The sequence below is a fragment of the Dama dama genome, chromosome X, assembly GCF_033118175.1.
Source record: "Dama dama isolate Ldn47 chromosome X, ASM3311817v1, whole genome shotgun sequence".
Lineage (NCBI taxonomy): Eukaryota > Metazoa > Chordata > Mammalia > Artiodactyla > Cervidae > Dama > Dama dama.
Window position 1 is genome coordinate 133,655,343 of NC_083714.1, and position 23,424 is coordinate 133,678,766.

At 35.1% G+C, this 23,424-nt stretch overlaps 1 protein-coding gene across 5 annotated transcripts in view; it reads left to right on the top strand.

Annotated features, from left to right (window-relative positions):
• Positions 1-23,424, top strand: part of RPS6KA3 (ribosomal protein S6 kinase A3) — a 102,181-nt gene that overhangs the window by 43,584 nt on the left and 35,173 nt on the right. For 4 of the 5 annotated variants that reach the window (XM_061137247.1, XM_061137246.1, XM_061137244.1 and 1 more), the window contains 4 exons: positions 7,547-7,663; positions 13,199-13,280; positions 22,309-22,389; positions 23,126-23,205. In XM_061137247.1, coding sequence (XP_060993230.1) covers positions 7,547-7,663; positions 13,199-13,280; positions 22,309-22,389; positions 23,126-23,205 — 360 coding nt within the window. Of the gene's footprint in view, positions 1-801; positions 950-7,546; positions 7,664-13,198; positions 13,281-22,308; positions 22,390-23,125; positions 23,206-23,424 lie in introns of those variants that run through there. The other variant, XM_061137245.1, reaches the window with a different exon arrangement.

The window sequence follows — 23,424 nt, forward strand, 5'->3', positions numbered from 1 at the left end:
CAAAAATACCTTAGAAGAACTTCTGGAAGCTATTAGAGGATGAAATGGAGTAAGGGATTGTATGGTAGTTTCACCCTCCCTTCTTTTCCAGATTTACTTCAGTAAATGTTCCTTTTGCTCACTAATAACCCACGGAGTGGGCTTTTTTTTTTTTAATTTAGATTTTATCAGCTAGGAATGTAAGTTTTAACTGTGGGCCTTGAAGTCTTTAACCTGGTTGATAATTGATGTTTAGAAACCAATATGAATTTAAATATAATTTACTTTCATTTAAGATGGGAAGAATCTGTCCTTACATCACAATTAAAAAGTTTCTTGCATGTGGTCATTTTCTTCCCATAGTTCGGAAACTCTTCCTCACTGACAGGGAACACCCATTACATGTCTACATGTAACTTTAAAGTAGTCTTGAAACTATCCTTTGGAGTATGTGTATAAACATTACAAAGGGTAAAATTTCACATGTGAATCAATGACTTATTATTTTAACAGTGCTGACTAGTTTCAGTTGCTTTTAAAGTGTCGTATAGTTAAGAAATACCAATCTATCTCAGGATTCTGAAATAAAAGAACGTTCATTTCACTGGTTGTGAAAATCGTCCGGATTTCTGGGAACCAGGCGTATGAACATTTCAACAGGATTTTGCTATCAGCAAATCTGTTTTGGTTTCCTGTTCTGGCCTCCCTACCTATCAGCTACATTAGTGCCCTCGCCATTACGGTTCTCCTTTCTTTTACCACAGGAAAATTGTCAGGCCTCTTTCTCTAGCATTTCGGGACCCGCCTGACAGGAAATTTTCTAATTGCCGGAACAGCTGGTAGGGGAAAACTTTGCAGGAGCTTGGCCTTCCCTTTCTAACTTAAGTTTTACCATCAGAAATTCTTTTATCACCATCATGGTTTCGTAGCCATGTTTAAATTTCTGTCTTTTCGTGTTCGCTCTATACAGGTAAGCTTTGTTCAACTTCTTTAAAGACTAAAATGTTTCGGTTGGAGCTAAGTATAATTACACTAATTAAATAATTATTTTACTTTATATGTTCTTTTAAGTAGCTTTTCAGAATTCAAAACCAGTTCTTAAGGAACATTTAAAGGATGCTATTTCTGTTTACTTAAAGTAAACCAGCTATTTATATTATACATTTCAACTCTGTGTATTTTCTAAAGTTATTTTACATTGGCTTTTTAGTGCTAAGGTAATTTTTATCTTGTTAGTGTGTATAATTTTGTATTATAAAACAGATGACTATAACTCTCAGTATTAAACTAGGCCTGAACAAAAAAACAAAAATTAAAAAAAATAAACTATGCCTGAACAAAATTGGAAACGTACTAATATTTAGGAGATTACCATGTAATAATAATGAAAGCAACATTGTAAGAGAATGTCTTATTTTAAACAATCAAGAACTTAAAAGCAGAGTTTTGTTGAAATTAGTTCTTTTAAATATTTGAAGTTTTTAATCAATTATATTTTAAGTGGGTAATTTTAGAGTAGACACAGTTTTCAAATCATAACTTTGTTAAAATGTGTTTGTGAATGATAATTTGCATTGTATTTAATCTAAAAGCATGCCAAAATCAACTTGATATTTTCCCATGAGAATTGTGCTGTCCTGCTGTTCTTTAAAGAGAATTAAATTTGTTGATCAGGATTCCCGACTGGGAGAAAACTCAGTGCTCTTTGCAGCAGTTATTGAAAATATTAGTCTAGGAAACTAACAGTGCTCTTTTTTCAAGCATAGATTCAAGAAACTGGTTGGAATACTCTCTTAAAGAATTTGATTAAATGAAAAATGTTGACCATATTTATCATTCATTAGCAAATCAAGTAAATTGGATTCGGTCAAATTGTAATCTAGAATAAATTAAAACATAGTTTCTCACCACAACTTGAATAACCAGACTAATTATGTGTCACAGCCAAAATATTAACATATCTTTTTAAAATTAAAAGCTGTGTATTATGGAACTATAAGTATCTATATAGAGAGCAGTGTTTAATTTTGGATTATATTTAAGAGGTCAGTATAATCTTATAATTTCATTTGTTAGAGTTTTTTTTTATGATAGGCCACAAAATGATTACATATCCATGAGTAGAAAATACTCATTTATTGGCTTTTACTAAGGAATACTTAAATATTTTATTTCCAGCTTCAACAATGTTTTCTGACATTAAAAACAATTTTAAAAATACAAATGCCTTAAGAACACACTTCCTGACTCAAGGGAGGGGAGGAAAAAGGAAATTATGTATACAAGGCAGGGCATAATGCCAAATGTTGAATCATTCTTTAAAATCAGTAATGTCACCCAGTTTGGTTTTTTGATGTTTGGATGCTAAAACATTAGGTTTTCTATAACTCAGGTAGGCAGCATCAATTTCAGTTCCTTTTCTTTAATCCTTTTAAAAAAACATTTTAAGAACAAAATTCTATTTTTTCCCTTTCAACTTGGAAAGGAAACATTGAGTTAATTATTCCCTATTAAGGAAAAGACCTCAAAGACCATTTAAGACAAAACCTATGGACCTTTTCTTGGTCCTGGGAAACAAATGAGGTGACCTTTCTCTTTGACGGGAGGAGCACCAAAAGATCCATCTGTCCATGAATTTTCTTCTGCCATTTTTCTGTGATGTCTAAAATGATACTCTACAAATTCCAAAAATTACAGATTTTTTTTTAACTGCATGGCCTTTGTTTTATCTATCAGGGTCATATCTCAACAAGTGTTTACCCAGTAGTACATCTTTGAAACCCTGGGTAAATTCCTGAAGAGCAGATACTTTTCTGGATCTTAGTATTGGAAATACCTAGCACCATACCAGGCCCATAATCTGAATTGCCTTCTAACAAAAAGGAAGTACCCTAAGAGAATATGTCATAGATCAGAAACACTTCTTTCAGAACCAGGCAGTCACGAAGGAAACGTACAAGAACTGCCTGAGTTTTAGTCCCCTCTTGAACCTTTCCTTTTCTTCCTCTCCTTTTCACTCTCTGATCTGAACACTAGTTTCCCTGTGTGCGCCACACTGGCCTTCTCACTGGTTTGTCCATTTGTCTGGAATGCTCTTCCCCCAGATGGTTGACTCCCTCAACTCCTTCAGGAAATAGCATCTTTTCAGTAAAGCCTGCCCTGGTGTTTTTATTTCAGATTGCAAGGCCTTCTTTCCACCCATGCACTTCTGATCCCTCTTATCCAACTGAATATCTTTTTTCCACAGTATGTATCATGTTCTAAGATAAACTTACTACAACTGCTATTACTAGTAGTAATACTACTATTTATTATTATTATTAGGTCTCTCCCAAAACAGCAAAGGTTTTGTTCTGTTTCATTTATCATATGTCTCAGACAACTAGAAGAGTGCCTGGCATGTATTAGGTATTCAATAGATAAATGTTTAAATGGATGAACGAATGAATTCCCATTCATAAGTTGAGAGTATTGAACACCTAGGCTGGAGTGCCAAGTATCTGAAAGTGCAGGGAATGTAGATGAAGGATACAGGATTGTGATGTAGACCAGCTGCCAGCCTCACAATTTTACCTACCAGTATACCTTTATCAAGTAAATGTAGACTTTGTAAAAATAAAAATATGAAATTTGTTATAACTTTTTAAAATATGCAAGCTAAATTTTTGTGATAATGAATGGGCAGGTATCCATATATCAGTTAAAGTGTAGTTGTGCCAGAAAATGTAAAAATGTGAGCCTCACAGAAAAATTATAGTGGTTATACTATATAGTTCTGCTCTACCTCATTGACAAAATTCTTTTCCCATAAAATTATAGTTGCTTCACTATATACTTAAAGGCAAAAACACAGTTTTACAAACTATCAGGCTGTAATTCTATGTTTTCATATGACAGATTCATTTCAATAACAGTTGATTTAGTGGCATAAAGATAGGTTTGTCACATGCGAATGTCAGTCTGTCTTTGGTTATCAACGTCTTCAGAAATTTGATTTTCTTCCCTGCATCTGTCTCATTGGATTCCAAATATGAGCTGGAAGAGCACGCTGTTGCTTTCCTATTTGTTATCCAAGATTGCCCAAGCATTAGTATAACGTCCTTATTGAACCTCAAGCTCATTTTTGAAATATTCATGGTCCAATAACTTGGAAAGACTGAACATAAAGCACAATTTGGGAATCAAGATACCAACCAAGGATATCGTGCCTATTATGCTACTTTGACTTCACTTATACATAAAAGTAGATAGAAATTGGTTTACTGATATGGTTAGTAAAAATTTCAACTGGGAAGGAACAGAAAAATGTGTTGGGAATAGAACAGTGGCAAGGTTTTGGAACTTGAGCCATAGACATTGATCTTTTCTCTCTGCCCCCAAGGATGATTTTTATATTCTCTGCTCTCCCAATTTAGAAAAATATTTTTAAAAATCTAATATCCTCAAAATGATTGCATCCATTTTGGGGAGGATGTGGTAGGGGAGTGGAGGAAAGTGCTATTTAAAAAAAGAAGCTGAGAAAAGAAGGATTTGAAGATTTATTTTAAAACAAGATTTACCATAATAAAAACTTTGGTATCAAGGTGGGAAAATAAAGTCAAGGATGTCTCTCAGAAAAGAGACAGAAACCAGGAGAAAAAAAGATGAGAATTAAATTCCAGACACACAATGTCCAATTGATAGAGTTGTTGTAAAAAGAGAAACCCTGAAGAGTAGTTGGAAGGAATTTATCAAAGAAATGTTAGAATTCAGCCTGAGTTAAAAAATTCAAGTCTTTAGATTATAAAGGTTCACCAAGCATCTAGCATTCTGAAGGATAGGAGACCATTTTTATCTCACTTAGTGTGGAATTTCAGAAATACAAAAACAGAGAAAATTCTTAAAACTTCGAGAAAGAAAAACCAGGTCACGTACTAAAAAGTGTGTATCAGACTAGCATCAGCAGCAGCGCTGACTGCTAGAAGGCAGTGGACGAATGGCGCCAACATTCTTGGGCAAGGTTGTTTTTATTCTAAAATTTGGTAGCAAGCCAAACTATACAAATGTGAAGACAAAATAAAGACATTTTCAGATGTGCGAGATCCAGAAAGTTTTCTTCCACATCACCTTTCTTAGGAAGTTAGAAGGGAGTGATCTAAGAAAGAGAGAAACGTGGGAAACTGAAAATAGTAAATTCAACCAGGAAAGCACTGAAGATACATCCCGAGATAATACCTATGCAGCAAGGTCTAGAGAACAACCCTTCCTGAGGGAGGGTAAGAAAGGCTCTCAGAAGAATAGAAAGTATGATTAAAAGCTAAGATTTCAAGTCCCCTTGGGTTGTCCCAGAAGTCACTGTTAGGGACCGTATGAAAGGAAATTTAATAAACCTCCTAGCTCTGTTTGAACAATGTATTGTCATGAAAATGCTGCTGCTTGTATAGGCGTTCAGCTTTTAGAATCAGGCTTTGGGGAAAGCAAGAAGAATTTGGTAGTGGTTACAGGAGAGGATGTTAATTTTCTTAATATTAACAGCCTTAAATATTAATACAAAGAAGCTATCAGCAGGTCGGGGGGCGGGTAGTTTGAGGAAAAGAATGTATGGGCACTATTACCCTCTTACAAAGTGAAGAGTTAAGATCCTGTCTAAAACTTACCAAAAAAATGAGAGGGTTTTGTGAAGATAATTATCAGATAATAGGGAAGAAGATGATGGATGGAAGGGGCATAATATAAGTAAGTCCTTCATCTTATTTTTAAATCAGTAGGCATTGTCATAAAGTTAATAAACTAAAAAACTGTCAAAGTTAGTGCAGAAAGAATTAGATTTATTTTTTAAAGCTTAGGTATGGCAGTGAGAAGAGACTTGCTTTTCATCTTAAACTATTCTGCCACTACTTGATTTGTTACCCATGTGTAAGTATTACTTTGATTTTAAAGACAAAAAATTTAGGAAACAGGAAATAACCCAGCTTGACAAAAGACTGTATAAGGGAATGTTGGGAAATAATGCCAGAAAAGGCAGTTGAGACCATGTTGCAGAGGACCTCCAGTGCCAAGGTGAAGCAGCACATTTAATTTGGGAAAACTTGGAGAAGTTTTTGAGCAGTTAGTCATGTAACTGGAGCATCTACTTTCAGAAAATGAATTTGTCAGGAGGATTAATTGGAGTGGCAGTGGCAAAAAGGGGCATGATGAGTGACCAAGCTAGTTTCAATTTCCTATAGGAAAGGTAATGAAGGATTACATCTAGACAGTGTTACTGGAAATAGAATGAAAGTTATTCCCAGTACTGTGCTTAATACATAGTAGGTGCTTAGTGTGGTTATTCAATGAAGGGATCTAAGGAGACTTCATTTTTTAGTAGTTTTTTGACAATGAAAGGAAAGGAAGGGTAGTCATCAAAAATGAAGTCTTTCTAGAATAGTAACTTCTATTTTTTGTGAGATCTGTGACCTGATTGTAGCTCACACTGTGGAATGAGGCTTGATCCTGAATGCCTGTGACAAAATGCAGAATGGTTATAATCAGTAATCCTTCCCTGCCTGTGTTGCATTTTTATTTGTGACAGATAATTGTAGTGGGTATTTGCTATGAAATATAAGATGAAAAAATGTTGCAGCCTAATAAATTATATCCCACTTAACCCAAGAAAAAAGTGCTAAAATATACAGAATATGATAATAGTCTGTGACAAGCTTATGTTTCTTGTTTTGTTGGGTTTTGTTTTATTGTAGTTTTGGGCTGATTTTTATGTGTCTTGATTAAATAAGGTGTACTTAATCTTCTGATCTCAGGGTAAATAAATAATTTAAATTATGTGTATACTTATATGTATTTTCAGCCTTTCTCTTCTGACACCTTCTCTCAAATATAGTAAAACAACCACCATCTTTAAGTATCCATTTCTTAACTCTAAGATCTTCTACTGTTCCATCATGCTGGAAAGACTTTTTTTTCTGTCTAACCCTCCATCCAAATGTTGAATCTTTTTTGATGTTGTGTTTTAGAGTTACCCCTTTCTCCCCTCTCAGATCTCAGGTTGTCCTAGAAACAGGAAGTAACTTAGATATTTCAAACACAACAAATTTCATCATGCGAATTCAGATGGCCTTGCTGAGGGTAGAAATTTCCACATTTACTTTGGAATATGTTTCAACCCCTCTCCCCAATAATCAGGTTTTTTTTGTGTATAGTATTGATTCTACCTGATACAGCCACATATCAGAGCATAGCAGATTAGTCTGATCTGTTTTCAGGCTTCTTTATACCCTATGCCCTCAGCCAATGAAACTAATTATTCTGATTATTTCCATTAGGAAGCATGAAGACTTGAAAATATTCAGTGCTAATGTTATGTAGAGGTTTAACTGGCCTCTGTGGTTGACTGGTATTATTGTCTCTGACATTTAACTTAAAGTATATTTGCTTGGCATGTGTTCTCTTTTTACTTGATGGGTCAGTAAAGGCAGTTTATGTATGTTAACTTGAGGATTTCTAGTATGATACACTAAATTTATATTGCTTGATTTATAGCCAGAGGAAGTAGCTCTAACTCTGTTTTATCCCCTTATATTTGCATCAACAGGAAGAAGGCAGTATCAAAGAAATTGCAATCACACATCATGTAAAGGAAGGACATGAAAAGGCAGATCCTTCCCAATTTGAACTTTTAAAAGTGTTAGGGCAGGGATCATTTGGAAAGGTAAGTCATGAATATGTACTTTTTAAAAAGTTGTTTTTTGAAATTAATGTATATTTCATACAAATGGGGAATGGAAATATTTTATTGAAATACTACTGATCTCTCTACAAAGCGATATTTTCTGTGTTTTTACAATTCTCACTGTCAGGAAGTGTGAGAAAGTGAATAAAACCATTCAAAAGTACATTGGAAACTTTCATAAACTGGCAGTATTCAGTTCATTTTATCTTTAAGGCGTTCAGTTCAGTCGCATAGTTGTTTCCGACTCTGTGACCCCATGGACTGCAGCACACCAGGCTTCCCTGTCCATTACCAACTCCCAGAGCTTGCTCAAACTCATGTCCATTGAGTCGATGTTGCCATCCAACCATCTCATCCTCTGTCATCCCCTCTTCCTTCTGCCTTCAATCTTTCCCAGCATCAGGATCTTTTCAGATGAGTCAGTTCTTCACATCAGGTGGCCAAAGTATTGAAGCTTCAGCTTCAGCATCAGTCATTCCAGTGAATATTCAGGACTGATTTCCTTTAGGATGGACTGGTTTGAACTTGCAGTCCAAGGGACTCTCCAGAGTCTTCTCCAAGACCACAGTTCAAAAGCATCAATTCTTCAGCGCTCAGCTTTCTTTATAGTCCAAATCTCACATCCATCCATGACTACTGGAAAAACCATAGCTTTGACTAAACCAACCTTTGTCAGCAACCTCTCTAATTGCACTTCTCAAATGATTAAAAAATCATAAAATGTTCCCATGATACACTGGTCTCTTTTTGAGGCTTCCTGTAGAATTGGAACGTGATCCTGCGTTATATTCTAACCCTGCATGTCAGTCTTTCCTCTGGAGTATCCCTAATTCCAGCAGAAAGTGAGTTGGTACTTCCAAGGAAATAGGGTGCGGGGTTAGCACTACAGATATGAAATTAGGGGACTTCTAGCTTGTCTTTAAAATGAATGCAAAGTTTGCATTCTAATCAGTGATATCTGTGTCCATTTTAATATCTGAAAATATTTCCCAAATCCACTGGCTGAAATTGCAACATCTTTATCATTTTTCCCCCTGTTGCATACCTCAGGAGCACTTCCTGTACTCCATTTTGGGAAATACAGCTTTATAATCACTACTACTTGACCTATCTATCTAGTACATTTCTCAGCAAAGGAACTTTTCTGAAAGTTCATTCAACTTTCACCATGCAGTGCTTCTTTGCCACCTCGCCGAGGAAGCATTTGAAGATAACATGTTTTGCAAGTTTCAAAACAACACCAGTTTTTCTCTCTTGTGTATTTTAATGGGACTATTTAGCAATTCTTGGCTAACATAGGTAAACTGTTACAGCTGTTAACTTCTTTCAAACCCAAAATGATATTTTTAATCCAAATAAAGATTAAGTAGACAAAAGAAGATAATGGTTGCAAGTTTGCACTCTAGGTCAGCCAGAGGTATATTCTCTTTCTTTTTTTCCTACATACTTGCTATTTGTGCTTGAGCAAGTTACGGAACCTCTTCGAGCACCATTTCCCTCTTCTAGGCAGTCATCAGGTATTGAAGTTCTCAATGTTCCATTCTAGGCTCCCTTCTCCTCACTCTCTACCAGCTCCTATTTACTTTCTCTATGTCCACTGTCTTAATAAAACCCTTGTACAGCTGACCTAAGAGACTTGCACTTTCAGTCTAGATTGTGCCTCCAAGCTCTGAACTCTATGTATAGCTACTTGTTTTTTTTCTTTTTGCATGCCTTAAAGTCCGTTTAAACTCAACATGTATAAGACCAAACTCATGATTTTCCCCTAATCCCCAAACCTCTCCTGTTTCATTTTTCTCCATCACTATGAATGGCATCCATTCTTAACATATCCTTCTTATCCCCACCCTTTCCTCTCCCCTCACCTCTACCAATATGATTTGTCCACAAGTTTTGTTGACCTAGTAAAGATTTCTCAAATCATGCCTGCTTTCTCTTTTTCCCTGCCACTTCTTCAGTCTGTGCCACCACCGTTTCTCCCTGACCTATTGAAGAAGGCTCCTACCTTGGGCTTCCCAAATTTATTCTTGCCTCAAGCCATTATTTACAGGGCAGCCAAGAGGAGCTAGTCTTGTACTCCGTCCCCGTAACCCTTTGGTAGCCTCCCTTTGCTTTCAGGAGAAAGACGAATTCTTTAAGATGGTAGAGCAGCCCCTGACTCTGCCCCCTAACTACCTCATCATCACTTTATATACTTTTCGCTACCTGTGTTCTTGCCACATGGGCCTCTTTTTCAGTCTGTAAGCAAAAGCCTTTTGCATGTGCTGTTCCCTCTGCCTGAAACACTGTGTCCCAGCCCCACCACTTCCTCCCCTGGTTAGCGCCTGTCATGCTTATGAGCTCAAAGAAGTCTTCCCAGCCATCCTGACTAGGTCATATTAGTCTCTTTTACCCTTGCAGAACATTACATACCTCATCTTCACAGCACTCACCACAGTTGCAGTCTTTTGTTTGAGTAGTTATTTATTGGCTATCTCCCACACTAGACTGTATGTTCTATGAGTGCAGGGGCCATGCTCGCCTTGTACCATTTCTTAGCATTGATCCTGTAGCACGGTACCTAACATATAGTTCTGGAAAGAATTAATGAGTAAATAATGTCCTACCCTCATAAGGTAGTAGAATTAAATCATGTAAGGTCAAGCACATAATATCTGCTATGAGATTGTATTATCCTGTAATTTATTATGGATAAATCAAAATAGATGGACTTATTTCAGCGTATTATATTTTCAGGGAACATAATATTGAAGTTTCCAGGAGTTAGCATGCTTCTCCCTTTATTTCTTTAAGAGTAACTTAAATACCTTACTAAAAATAGCAAACATTAAAAATAGGGCGTCTCCTTTCTTACTCATCCTCAAAAGCCAGTCTAAGCCAAGGAAACAGGGATGACCTGTCACAGCCTAGAATAGCTTCATGGGGGAGTTAGAAAGGTCAGAAATGCTGGTGGGAGAAGATCCAATGGCATCTGGGACTGCTGCTGCTCCTGCTGTGCTTGACTGGTGACCTGCCAGAGGCAGCGGAATAAGAGGGCCCTGAGCAGAAGCACAGAGCTGGGTAGCTGGCCCAATTCTTATCCCTATGTCACCACTGTGACTCTATGTGAACTGTTTCACCTCTCAAAGTCCTAGCTTGGGCAGCTATAAAATAGACATTGCTTAATAGGCCTGCTTCCCAAAATTATCATGAATGATGCATTACAAATCCTTGTGAAAGTCCTTTGCAAAAACTAAGATGTGCTGAAAGGTATCAAGAGGATGCTTTCAAAGAAGGGTGAAGGAAAAAAAAGGGTGAAGAAAGCTTACAACCCATGAAGACAATATTTCTTGTAGAATGACCCAAAGAAACTTGATTAGGGACCCTTAAGAATGAATAATAAATATCATAAAAATCCTCACTATCCCTACCTAATTAAAATTTATTTCAGTTCAGAAATATTCATGATCTCTGACTGCCTTTAATATTTGAACATCATTCCTCCTTAGGAACTACCCTGACTGAGAATACACTTTTTCTCCCTAAGTTGGCTCACTTCTAGCTGGCTGAAAGAACATTTCACCAGGGACCATGGTGAAGGGGGACAAGGGGAAAGATTTGGGCAGAGAAGCACACCTTGCATCGGGGTTTCTGTGTACATTGTGGCACTTTTCAGTGAGGTCATTGCCCATTGTCTTTGGGAAAATTTCTCAAAGTGAGGAACTCTGCCTTGCACCAGAATCAGTTGAATGGATCAGTTTTTTATTTTGTGCTAATAGTCTAGTGTGCTGATGCAGATAATTGAGAGCTGACCCTAGAATTATTCCTTGATTATAGTTGTGTCTCTTCTTAGCCATCTGTGGCAGCTCAATAGCACTGCTAGGAAAGAATGGGTAGGAGAAAAAAAGTTGAAATTCAGGTCCATTTAGCAAGTCTGTTTAAAAGTTTGATGGAAAAGATCATGAAACTCATGGTCAAAATGAGTAGAGGGGGTATAGTGATAGTTTTGTATTAGCCATGTTATAGTATGACCATGAGTTATTTAGAGCAGGCTTTATTCATTTTACATAAATCTCACACTGAATTTTGGAAATATTTGGAAAATCAAGAAGCTCAGTAACATACCTGGGAATTGTATTCTTAACATTTAGGTTATATGTGTATATTTGATTTTTAAAAGATGGGAAAGCAGGGTTCTGACTTAGTTTACATTAAATATTTATGAGTAGGCTTCTTCAGTATAAGTGTTTTAAATTGTTCTGCCCAAGTCAAAACTGCAGTGAGATATCACCTCACACCAGTCAGAATGGCCATCATTAAAAAGTCTACAAATTGTAAATGCTGGACAGGGTGTGGAAAAAAGGTAACCCTCCCACACTGTTGGTGGCAATGTAAATTGGTATAGCCACTATGGATGTTCCCTAAAAAACTAAAAATAGAGTTGCCATATGATCCAGCAATCTCACTCCTGGACATACATCCAGAGAAAACTGATTCGAAAAGATACATGTACCCCAATGTTCATAGCAGCATTATTTACATAGCCAAGACATGGAAGCAACCTAATGTCCATCAGTAGATAAATGGATAAAGAAGATGTGGTATGTATATACAATGTAATATTACTTGGCCATACAGAAGAATAAAACAAATGCCATTGGTAGCAACATGGATGGACTTAGAGATTATCACACTAAGTGAAGTAAGTCAGAAAGAAAAAGACAAATATCCTATGATATCATGTATATGTGGAATCTAAAATATGATACAAATGACCTTATTTACAAAACAGAAATAGACTCACAGGCATAGAAAACAAAGTTATGGTTACCAAAGGGGAAAGAGGATAAGGAAGGGATAGATTAGGAGTTTGGGATTAACAGACAGAAACTACTATATATAAGATAGATAAACAACAAAGTCCTATTGTATAGCACAGGAAATTATATCCAATATCCTGTTGTAAACCATAATGAAAAAGAATGAATATATAAATGGAATCACTTTGCTGTATACCAGAAACTAACACATTGTAAATCAAGTATACTTCAATTTAAAAATAAAAATAAATTGTTCTGCCCAGTAAATGAGAAATTGTGGCATTTTTGTATATAGAAAAGACTATTCAACAGAATTGAATCAGCAGAAAATTATGGTTAACGGGAACTCCTGTATAACAATTTTTATGGAATCAGAATTTTTGTTCTGTTAAAAGCAGAGTAGTTACCACCTGTGTTATACTTTAAACATGTTAGACTTTGATTGCTACATGTTTTGAAGATTTTTCTTTGTCTTACATGTTATGTGATCTTCAGGGAATTGGCAAATAACAATAAGAAATGTGTTTACTTATATTGACACCTAAAGTTATAACCACTGTTTACAATTCATTCTGTTTATAATTGATAGATTTTAAGGAAAATAGTTAAAGTATCAGAATCTTTCTAATAAGCTGTATTACAATAGGAGTCTTATTTTAGCAATAGCATAGTTTGTGATACTTTGTAAAACTTATTTTCTCTTATTTAAATACAGGTTTTCTTAGTCAAAAAAATCTCAGGCTCTGATGCTAGACAGCTTTACGCCATGAAAGTACTGAAGAAGGCCACACTGAAAGGTAAGTGCTACTGCAGTTTGTAGTGTTCGTGTAGTATGAACAGGCTGAAAAATCTCAGTTGATCTCATATGATTTCTTAGCCAGTTACTTAAATTCTGAAATCTGTTCCTGTTACTGTCTTTAAATTTAGACTTTCTTTTAGTGGATTTTTTTCTACAAGACTAGGAATCATATGACTAGTGAGAATGGGAGTTGCCATGTTTTGAAAGAAGTATTACAAATTTTTCTTGGGCTTTAGGCAAATAGAAGTTTAGAATATTAAAACTAGGTTTGATACCTTTACCAGTTCATATTAGTATTTTAATATTTTTTAAATGCACTAATTAATTTATGATGCACAATAGCTTTTATTCTAAGGACTTTATCATTTTGACTTCTGGTCTGCAAATAAGTTTTCATTCTAAGCCTCTGATTTTGAAAAAAAATCTAATGTCAGATTTGGTTCTTGTAGGTAAACAGTCTCTTAGAAAAAAGTGTACCTAGATTTTAAAATACTTAAATCTTCCTTTTTAAAAGTAGTACTGGTTTTTTTACCACATAACCTCTAATTGTTTTATGTGTTGATTCCTAACATCTCTTTTTCCTCTTCAACTTTACCTGTATTTTCTAAAGGTTTTAAAATGTTCTGGAAGGAATTTTTATGATGATCAGTTACTATTTCTGATGTTATTCTTCCCAATTAGTAACTCGCACTGGATTTTACCATCGTTTCAAGAAATTTCACCTTCTTCTGTAAACACCATCCATTGCTTCTGTTCTTTTGCTCCTTCCTGAATGTATTTTCTTTCCTATCTAGTCTCCACTTCCTGGCCTACTACTTAGTTGATTCTTGCTGGGACCAGGCATTAAAATTATATCCTTAGTGTCCTACTCTATGTCACTATTTTTTGTAACTTCATACTCATGAATCCCATGTTATAAAGCTGCATTTGTTGTTCAGTCATCCAGTTGTTTCTGACTCTTTGTGACCCTATGGACTGCAGCATGCCAGTCTCCCTGTTCCTCATCATCTCCCAAAGTTTGCTCAAGTTCATGTCCGTTGCATTGGTGATGCCATCCAGCCTTCTCATCCTCTGACGTCCTCTTCTGTTTCTGCCCTCAATCTTTCCCAGCATCAGGGACTTTTCCAATGAGTTGGCTGTTTGCATCAGGTGACCAATATACTGGAGCTTCAGCTTCAGCACCAGTCCTTCCAATGAGTATTTGGGAATGATTTCCTTTAAGATTGACTTGTTTGAGTTCCTTGCTGTCCAGGGGACTCTCAGGAGTCTTCTCCAGCTTATTTAAGAGAGTTCATTTGCAGAAGCAACAGAAGTAGTTTGTTTTCATGTATATAACAGCACTTGTGTTGTGCATAATATATATAAAGGAAACAATGAAACTCTGAGAAACCTAAAAGATATTAGGAAAGGAAAAACATGTCCAATTCCTTTTAGAGAAGGCTGATAAGATTCTCAGTATTCCTCTAGTCATCTAATTAGCTCCATATCCTCAAGATTCCTGTTGCATTTTCCTTGAAATATTCAAAATTTCACTTGAAAACATATGCCTCAAAGAGTATTCTAAAAAAGAAGAATAAGAAAAGAACAAGCTTTATCAGGCTTAAAGCTTATTTAAAGCAGTAATAATTCATTGTATTTTGGGGGGAAAATATTATAAGTATATAAACCAGTGGGACAAAACAGTACAAAAGTATTATATATTAAAGTTTAATGTATTTGTTGCAAAAATATTGAGTAATTGCTGTGCTGTATGACAAAGCTTGTGTCCAGAAAATGAGAAATTTAATACTGATTTTATAAATTTTGCTTGAAATACTTCTGAACAACCTGGAAAAAGGTCAGTCTTCTCTTAAACCATATACCATAGTAAACAACAATCTAACTGAATTTTACAGTTTAACACATCCTAGGAAACTAGGAAACTAGGGCCTTAGAAAGCATCACTATGAACAAAGCTAGTGGATGTGATAGAATTCCAGTTGAGCTATTTCAAATCCTGAAAGATGATACTGTTAAAGTGCTGCACTCAATATGCCAGCAAATTTGGAAAACTCAGCAGTGGCCACAGGACTGGAAAAGGTCAGTTTTCATTCCAATCCCTAAGAAAGGCAATCCCAAAGAATGCTCAAACTACTGCACAATTGCACTCATCTCACACGCTAGTAAAGTAATGCTCAAAATTCTCCAAGCCAAGCTTCAGCAATACCTGAACCGTGAACTTCCAGATGTTCAAGCTGGTTTTAGAAAAGGCAGAGGAACCAGAGATCAAATTGCCAATATCCGTTGGATCATCAAAAAAGCAAGAGAGTTCCAGGAAAACATCTATTTCAGCTTTATTGACTACACCAAAGCCTTCGACTGTGTGGATCACAATAAACTGTGGAAAATTCTGAAAGAGATGGGAATACCAGACCACCTGACCTGCCTCTTGAGAAACCTGTATGCAGGTCAGGAAGCAACAGTCAGAACTGGACATGGAACAACAGACTGGTTCCAAATAGGAAAAGGAGTACATCAAGGCTGTATATTGTCACCCTGCTTATTTAACTTCTATGCAGAGTACATCATGAAAAACGCTGGGCTGGAAGAAGCACAAACTGGAATCAAGATTGCTGGGAGAAATATCAATAACCTCAGATATGCAGATGACACCACCCTTATGGCAGAAAGTGAAGAGGAACTAAAGAGCCTCTTGATGAAAGTGAAAGAGGAGAGTGAAAAAGTTGGCTTAAAGCTTAACATTCAGAAAACTAAGATCATGGCATCTGGTCCCATCACCTCCTGGGAAATAGATGGGGAGACAGTGGAAACAGTGTCAGACTTTATTTTTTTGGGCTCCAAAATCACTGCGGATGGCGATTGCAGCCATGAAATTAAAAGACGCTTACTCCTTGGAAGGAAAGTTATGACCAACCTAGATAGCATATTAAAAAGCAGAGACATTACTTTGCCAACAAAGGTCTGTCTGGTCAAGGCTATGGTTTTTCCAGTGGTCATGTATGGATGTGAGAGTTGGACTGTGAAGAAAGTTGAGCGCCAAAAAATTGATGCTTTTGAACTGTGGTGTTGCAGAAGACTCTTGAGAGTCCCTTGAACTGCAAGGAGATCCAACCAGTCCATCCTAAAGGAGATCAGTCCTGGGTGTTCATTGGAAGGACTGATGCTGAAGCCTAAACTCCAATACTTTGGCCACTTATGCGAAGAGTTGACTCATTGGAAAAGACCCTGATGCTGGGAGGGATTGGGGGCAGGAGGAGAAGGGGACGACAGAGGATGAGATGGCTGGATGGCATCACCGACTCGATGGGCATGAGTTTGAGTAAACTCTGGGAGTTTGTGATGGACAGGGAGGCTTGGCGTGCTGTGATTCATGGGGTCACAAACAGTCAGATACGACTGAGCGGCTGAACTGAACTGAGGAAAAACTTGTGAAGAAATGTTGAGCAAATCACAAATTATAAGCAGGTTGACAATACAAAAATTTTTGGCCCTTCATATAATGAAAAGCAGTATAAATAGGAAATCAGGAGATTATTTGCCTCAGATATTACAAAATAGTAATATATAAGGAATTTATTAAAAGGCTCCTACTGGCCAAATCTAGGACAGTTTAAACATTGCAGTAATTAATGATAGTGATCGATTACAACCCACTGAATAAAGAATCCATGGGTTAATCCATAAAATAATTCATGGAGAACAAGGGAAATCTCTTTCTTACAGTAGAATTCCAACTAATAAATGTAAAAGGAATGATTGGGTTAGGAGTTCCTAAGAAATAACATTACAACCTCCACCTACAGGCCTTTAGAATACATTTTATATAAGGGGATAAAATAAACCATATTTGGAAAGATGTCTCAGTTTTCTGATAAATGCTTATAAAATAATGAGTTTTTTTCATATGATGGCAACATAAATTAGAAAGCTGTTTTGCATTAAGTATAGCAAGCCATTATTGCTGCTAAAGTAACCTGAGGAAATAATCTCAAAGGAAGATTTTGTGCACTTGCAATTTTTTCGTTGCAACAGTATTTACAATATCAAGAATTTTAAATCTTATAAATATTGAAAAATAGAGAACTATTTAGAAAATTACGGTATACCACTTAATAGAATATTATTTAAATGAACTATTTCAAATGTGAGCATAAAAATGAATGTAATAAAAATTTGCAAGTGAACATTATAACAAATTTGTCTACCTAAATTATATAGATATAAGCTATAGAAGAGACCATAGAAAAGTGAAGATACTTGACATATTGGAATTGTAGGTTGCTGGTGTGTTCTTAAATTTAATTTTTATTTTTCTCAAAGTAATCTGCATATAGAGTCTTGTAAAATATCAGTGCTTTTCCTATCCTCCTCCCTATCCCAATTCTTGACCCTCAGAGACAGTGACTTCAATCTCTTTAGCTGCTACTTACGCTTTTTACCTCTACATTCAGTATTCTTATATTGTAATTCTTTGCCCATTTTCATTAGGGGACATAATCTTTTGACTTCCTACCATGGAAGTTTAGGATTTAGTTCTTTTATACTACCATCTACACACAATTTCCCTTTTCATGTCCTCCTAGTAATATTTCCATGATGCTTTATAAAAACTGTTCCTTGCTGAGCCAGATTAGTATACTGAAGTCACATATCCTTCACAGCTTTGATGATTAGATCTCCTTTTTTAAATTCTGTGTCTAACTTTTTCTGAGTTTGCTTTATAGTTTTGGTGGCATACATCTTCTAGGAGGTACTTCAGAAAGGTTGGACAGTAAATTTTTTGTAACTTTACATGTTTAACAATGCCTTTATTCTACCCCCTCACTTAATTTTTAATTTGACTAGATGTAAAATTCTAGATCAAAAATAATTTTCCCTCAGAAATTTGGAGACATTGTCTCTATTGTCTTCCAGTTTCCTGTGTTGCAGTTATGAAATTTATTGCCATTCTGGTTCCCACTCTTTGTGTGTAAGCTGCTTTTCCTCTTTAGACGTCTTTATAATCAATCTACTCTTTATCCCTGGTGTTCTGAAATTCATATAATGGTATTTCTTTAGTGTGGATTTTTAAAATTCATTGTACCAGAAATGGGGTGGTCTCTTTCAATCCAGAAACTCATTTCTTCAGTTCTGAAAAAGTATTTTGTCATTTCTTCTCCATTTTACAACTGCTACTCTTTGGATATGTTGAACCTCTGGGTTCGTTGATTAATTTTTATTTTTTTCCTGTTTTCTAGGAAATGTTATCAACTATCTTCCAACCCTCTATTGACTTTTTGTTTCTACCATTATTTTTAACTTCCTAGATTTTTCCTTATTCTCTAATTATTTCATTTTTAAAAACTTTTTATTACGGAGAGTGTCAGACATCTACAGAAAGAAACAGAAAAATACAGAGAACCCCCATATACTCTTCTTTACCTTCAGTATTTCTCAACTCATGATCGATCTTTTTTATCTGTGTTCTTCCCCTTCCCCTGTTTTGATATTTGAAGCAAATTTCAGACATTGTATAATTTCTTGCATAAATGTTTTGGTGTGTGTCTCAAGATCAAGACTCTTTAAAGAAATAATATAATTCTGTGATTATATCTGAAAGAAATTAATGTACAGATGTCTGATAACTGTTCAAATTTCCAGTTGTCCCTATTGTTAGAATTCATTTTTTCTTTTTACAGTTTGTTTGAATCAGGATCTATACTTTTCTATTTATGTTGGTAGCTATTTTTCATGTTTAGAGTCTTTTCTTAAATTCTTGGGAATTCTTTGCTATCTTTCCCTCATTTAAGAGTGAGGTACCAAAAAGCTGATTGGAAGGGATTTTGTGGCAAGAATTTTCTGAATTCTCATTGGCTTCTTTTCCTTAAGCTTAGATTTTAGCTTTCTCTGATCTGCTCTGTGAGGTACCACTTGGTCACTTTCTGCTACTGCTGCTTCTCTTTTTTGTGAATTTATGTGTAATTTTCCCATTATTGTGATTTCATTAGGATTTTTGAAAGTAAGTAGAAAGTAAAACATTAATGTTTAATTAAAAGTCTTGTTTCATTTTGAAGTTTCTATTAATACAATGAATGGGGTCAAAAAGAAGTCAAAAGTGTTAGGTTGAGTTTATAGGGACTCTTGTCCTAATAAAGTAATCTGTGGGCCTAAAAGGTTTTGTAAACTATTGATTAAAGCATTTGCTTAAATGTAATTCTAGACACACAAATGGCATTTCTTCTTATTCGTTCTCATGTTCAAGTCAAGTAGAGTTTAAAATCTAATAACTAGTATGTAATAAAAATTATTCCAGAGGAATGTAGTTGCTTTGCCAACATGAGTCAGTATTAACAACTTCTATTTCAGGATTTAGAGTTTAACCAATATAAAATTAGTGGTTCTTCTGAACCACTAATATCCTAATCAAAATTTTTGATGGTAGGATGATTTATATTTGTCACTACGTCTTTATATACATGAAAGAAACCAGATTAGAACTATTGTACAGACCTGTCTCCAACAAAAGGAAGGAATTCTTTAGTGAGTGAATCTTACTGTTCATTTTGAACTAAACAAGGTCTCATCAATGTTGCTTGTAAGGAAACTATCTGACAAGATAATCATAATAGAAAACCATCTGGTTCTAGCCTCTTATTTTATACAGAAGGAGGCAGAAATTCCCTGAACAAAGGATTTTACCAGGGTAACTCATCTAGTTATTAGCATGGCCACTAAACTATAGCTCTTAACTCCCAAGTAATTTTTTTATAGCAGTAGAATAATAGAAGAGTGATATACAGTAAATATATTGATAGGTATTTTTGATGCTTACTGAGCAGAAGAGTGATTTTAATTTTTTTTATATTTTAATTACATCTATAAATCAACAAATAAAATAGCCCAATATAAAATGCATAAGATATTTGAATAGATATCTATAAAAGGATATATGTGAATGGACAATAAACATGAAAATGTGCTCACCATGACTAGTCATCAGGGAAATTAAATTACAACAAGCATTTCTGAGCAGAGGAGTGATTTTTAAATAATAAGCTTTGTATAATTACTGAAAGAGATAGAAATTTGAAATCTAGCTTTAAAGTAACCAGAACATAATCCAAGATTGTATGGGTAGTAAATGAAAAAGGGCAGTTTGGGGCTAGAGTGGAATAGAATTGTCAGCAGACCTAGGTGATGAACCTCATTCACATAAATAGTAGAAAGGGCCTCTTGGACGTGAGACACCAGAGTATTAGTGGTAAGACAAAATAATGAAATCAGAGATTGATAACTGAATTTGATATATCAACAAAATAAATCAGGTAAAAAAGCTGTATTGATATCAAAGCAATTGATTCCTTTTCTGGTTTTGCATATTTTTAGTCACTGGCACCAAAATTTCCCATTTGGAGGTAGAAAACTGTTAGAATGGCAAATGTAGGATTTTTTTAAGCCTTGTTTATTTTTTCCAGAGGGCTTATATCTGAGTTTTAAATGTCAGTAGTCACCTTTAATTGACAAGGAAATCAACTCTCTGTTCCCACCCCTGCCCCCCCAAAAGACTCACCCATTCTTTCTATTTAATCTTTGGCATAACCATGCAGTCTCTTTGGCCTGAAAAATAGAAGTTATGTGTGATTTGTCCTTACTACACAAGAGAAAAAAAAACTTTAATGATCATTTTCAACTCTTACATCCATTCAGCTACCAACAAGAGTACTTATCAGATGATTAGTGATCAGTTTACTTGTCTCATTCCCACCAGATTATGAGCTTCTTGAAGATTATTTTATTTGTATCTCACAGTGCCTGGCACACAGAGTTTGCTCAGGAAATGTTTTGTTGGTAAAAGAGATCTTTGCCCACATACAGGGTCAAATGTAAATTCATCCTGGCATTCCAAATTGTCAGGAATCTGAATCCTCCCTACTTCACATCCTCCCCCACCCCTTCCTTCTCCCCCTTCCCCTTCCTTCCGGCCCTCACCCCTCCACCTACACCCCCACCACCAGTTTCAACACTTATTAGATTCCTTCTTGCTCATCATGCATGCCTCCATGTCCTTGTTTGCACTGGTACTCTATACCTGGACTTTTCTTCTCTGTGTCCAATCCTTCTTGCCCATCTAAATTCTACTGTGAGAGTCCTAAACACCTCTTCACTCTAGCCTTCCTGTGCAAGTAAAACTCATCTTTCTCTTTTCTGAATTCTTGTACTTCTTACTGGTGGTAATACCTCATTTTATTGCTTTATCATATCCATGGCACTATAACTTTATCATATACATGGTGCTATAATTGAATATCTCTTATATCAGGCTCTGGGATATACAAACCTTATCTCAAATGATCACACAGCCCCCAAAGATACAGTGGTGTTATATCCATTTTATAGATGAAAGGTAATAGAGGCACAGAGATTTTAAGTAACTTGCTCTAGATAAAACAGATCGGTATCCAGATTTTTCTAATTCCAAAAATCTTTACTCTTTTAGCTGCACCACAGTATCTCTTCTCAGTATCTCTGCTCTCCTGCCCCCCTTAAAATATACCTTTTGGGGTATATCTGTCCTTCACCTTGTCTGCCACATATTTTAGATGCTTAATGAATATTTGTTGACTTGAGTTGATATGGTTGATAGGGAGAGGTGTTTAAACCTATTTCATATCTTTGTGTTTTATTATTTCATTAGCATGCCATTTTTTTTAAGTTGCTTCTTTTTTGGCCAATTTTCATAACTTTGATCAAAAATCTGATGTTAAAGCCAACATCTAATATGTTCTCTATTTTTTTAATGTAGAACACAGGTTTTATAAATATATTCAACTTTTTCTGGTAATATAATTTAGTTAAAAAATTAGTTAATGTTGAAAATTTAAGAGTAATGAATAGTTTTATTTATACATATAATTTTATTTCTATGTGAATTCACACTTTTATACATATAAGCAAAATTTTATTTAATGTAGTCACCAAAGAGATTTTATTTCAAAGATTGTCTCTGGAAGCTATTGCAGTATAGCCATATGTACAATATTTTATAGTTCGAGACCGTGTTCGGACAAAAATGGAACGTGACATCTTGGTAGAAGTTAACCATCCTTTTATCGTCAAGTTGCATTATGGTAAGTTATGAACAACCTCCTACTTCATCCTTTTACCTCATTCTCCCACTCCGTGATTGCATGCAGATTTACAAATGTATATAAATATTTACTTGTATATATTCATATATGTCTAGTAGATACATATAGTAAGTCATGGAAATTGAACCATTACTTCTTAGATAAATTTTAAAAGCTTTTATTGCATTTAGCTTCATGTTTCTTTTAAACATTATAGTTTCTGAGTAATAGCCATAGGAATGGGTGGTAATAATCATTTTAAAATTATAATAATTATAATAATGTGCCAATATTTTAGCCTAACTTAAAAGCAAGAAAAATCCCTAATATAGACATCCTGATGTTCTTATTATGTGTAATTAAAGCTAACCAGTCCACATTTTTTTTGTAGTTAAGTGACATGGTTTTTGTATTTTGTTTCATGGTTAAGTAAGTCTTTTCTGTTAGGAATTTTTCTTACTGACCACATGTTTTAGAACTATTGTATTCTTGAGAGACTATTGCCTGAATAAAATCTAACAAATGTTCTAGTGGTTCCATAATAAGAAACACTGCATTTAACATTTCTACATGAAAACTAAGAGGCATTGGTGATTAACTTGTAAATAAAAATTAGTTTAGATCTATGATATAGTCATTATTGCTAAAATAGTGTTTATTTGTGAATGAGTTGACCTAATGTGAGCCCCCAAAATTAAACTGTGAATTAAGTGGAAATTTTTATTTCTTGTTTCAGCTTTTCAAACTGAAGGGAAGTTGTATCTTATATTGGACTTTCTCAGGGGAGGAGATTTGTTTACACGCTTATCCAAAGAGGTATATAATTAATCTCTATTTTAAATCTATTTATATGCATCCTGTTTTAAGTAAAGCTTTGTTATGTTTCAATATTACGCTTATCATATTTTCTCAAGTGGCACACAATTCTTACATTGAAGAATCAGAGCCAAAAAGAGTTATTTTCCTAACTTTCAAATGTATTCTGAAGGTAGATTTTAAATTGATAGACTGTCTTTTGCCCTGCTTCTTTTAGTT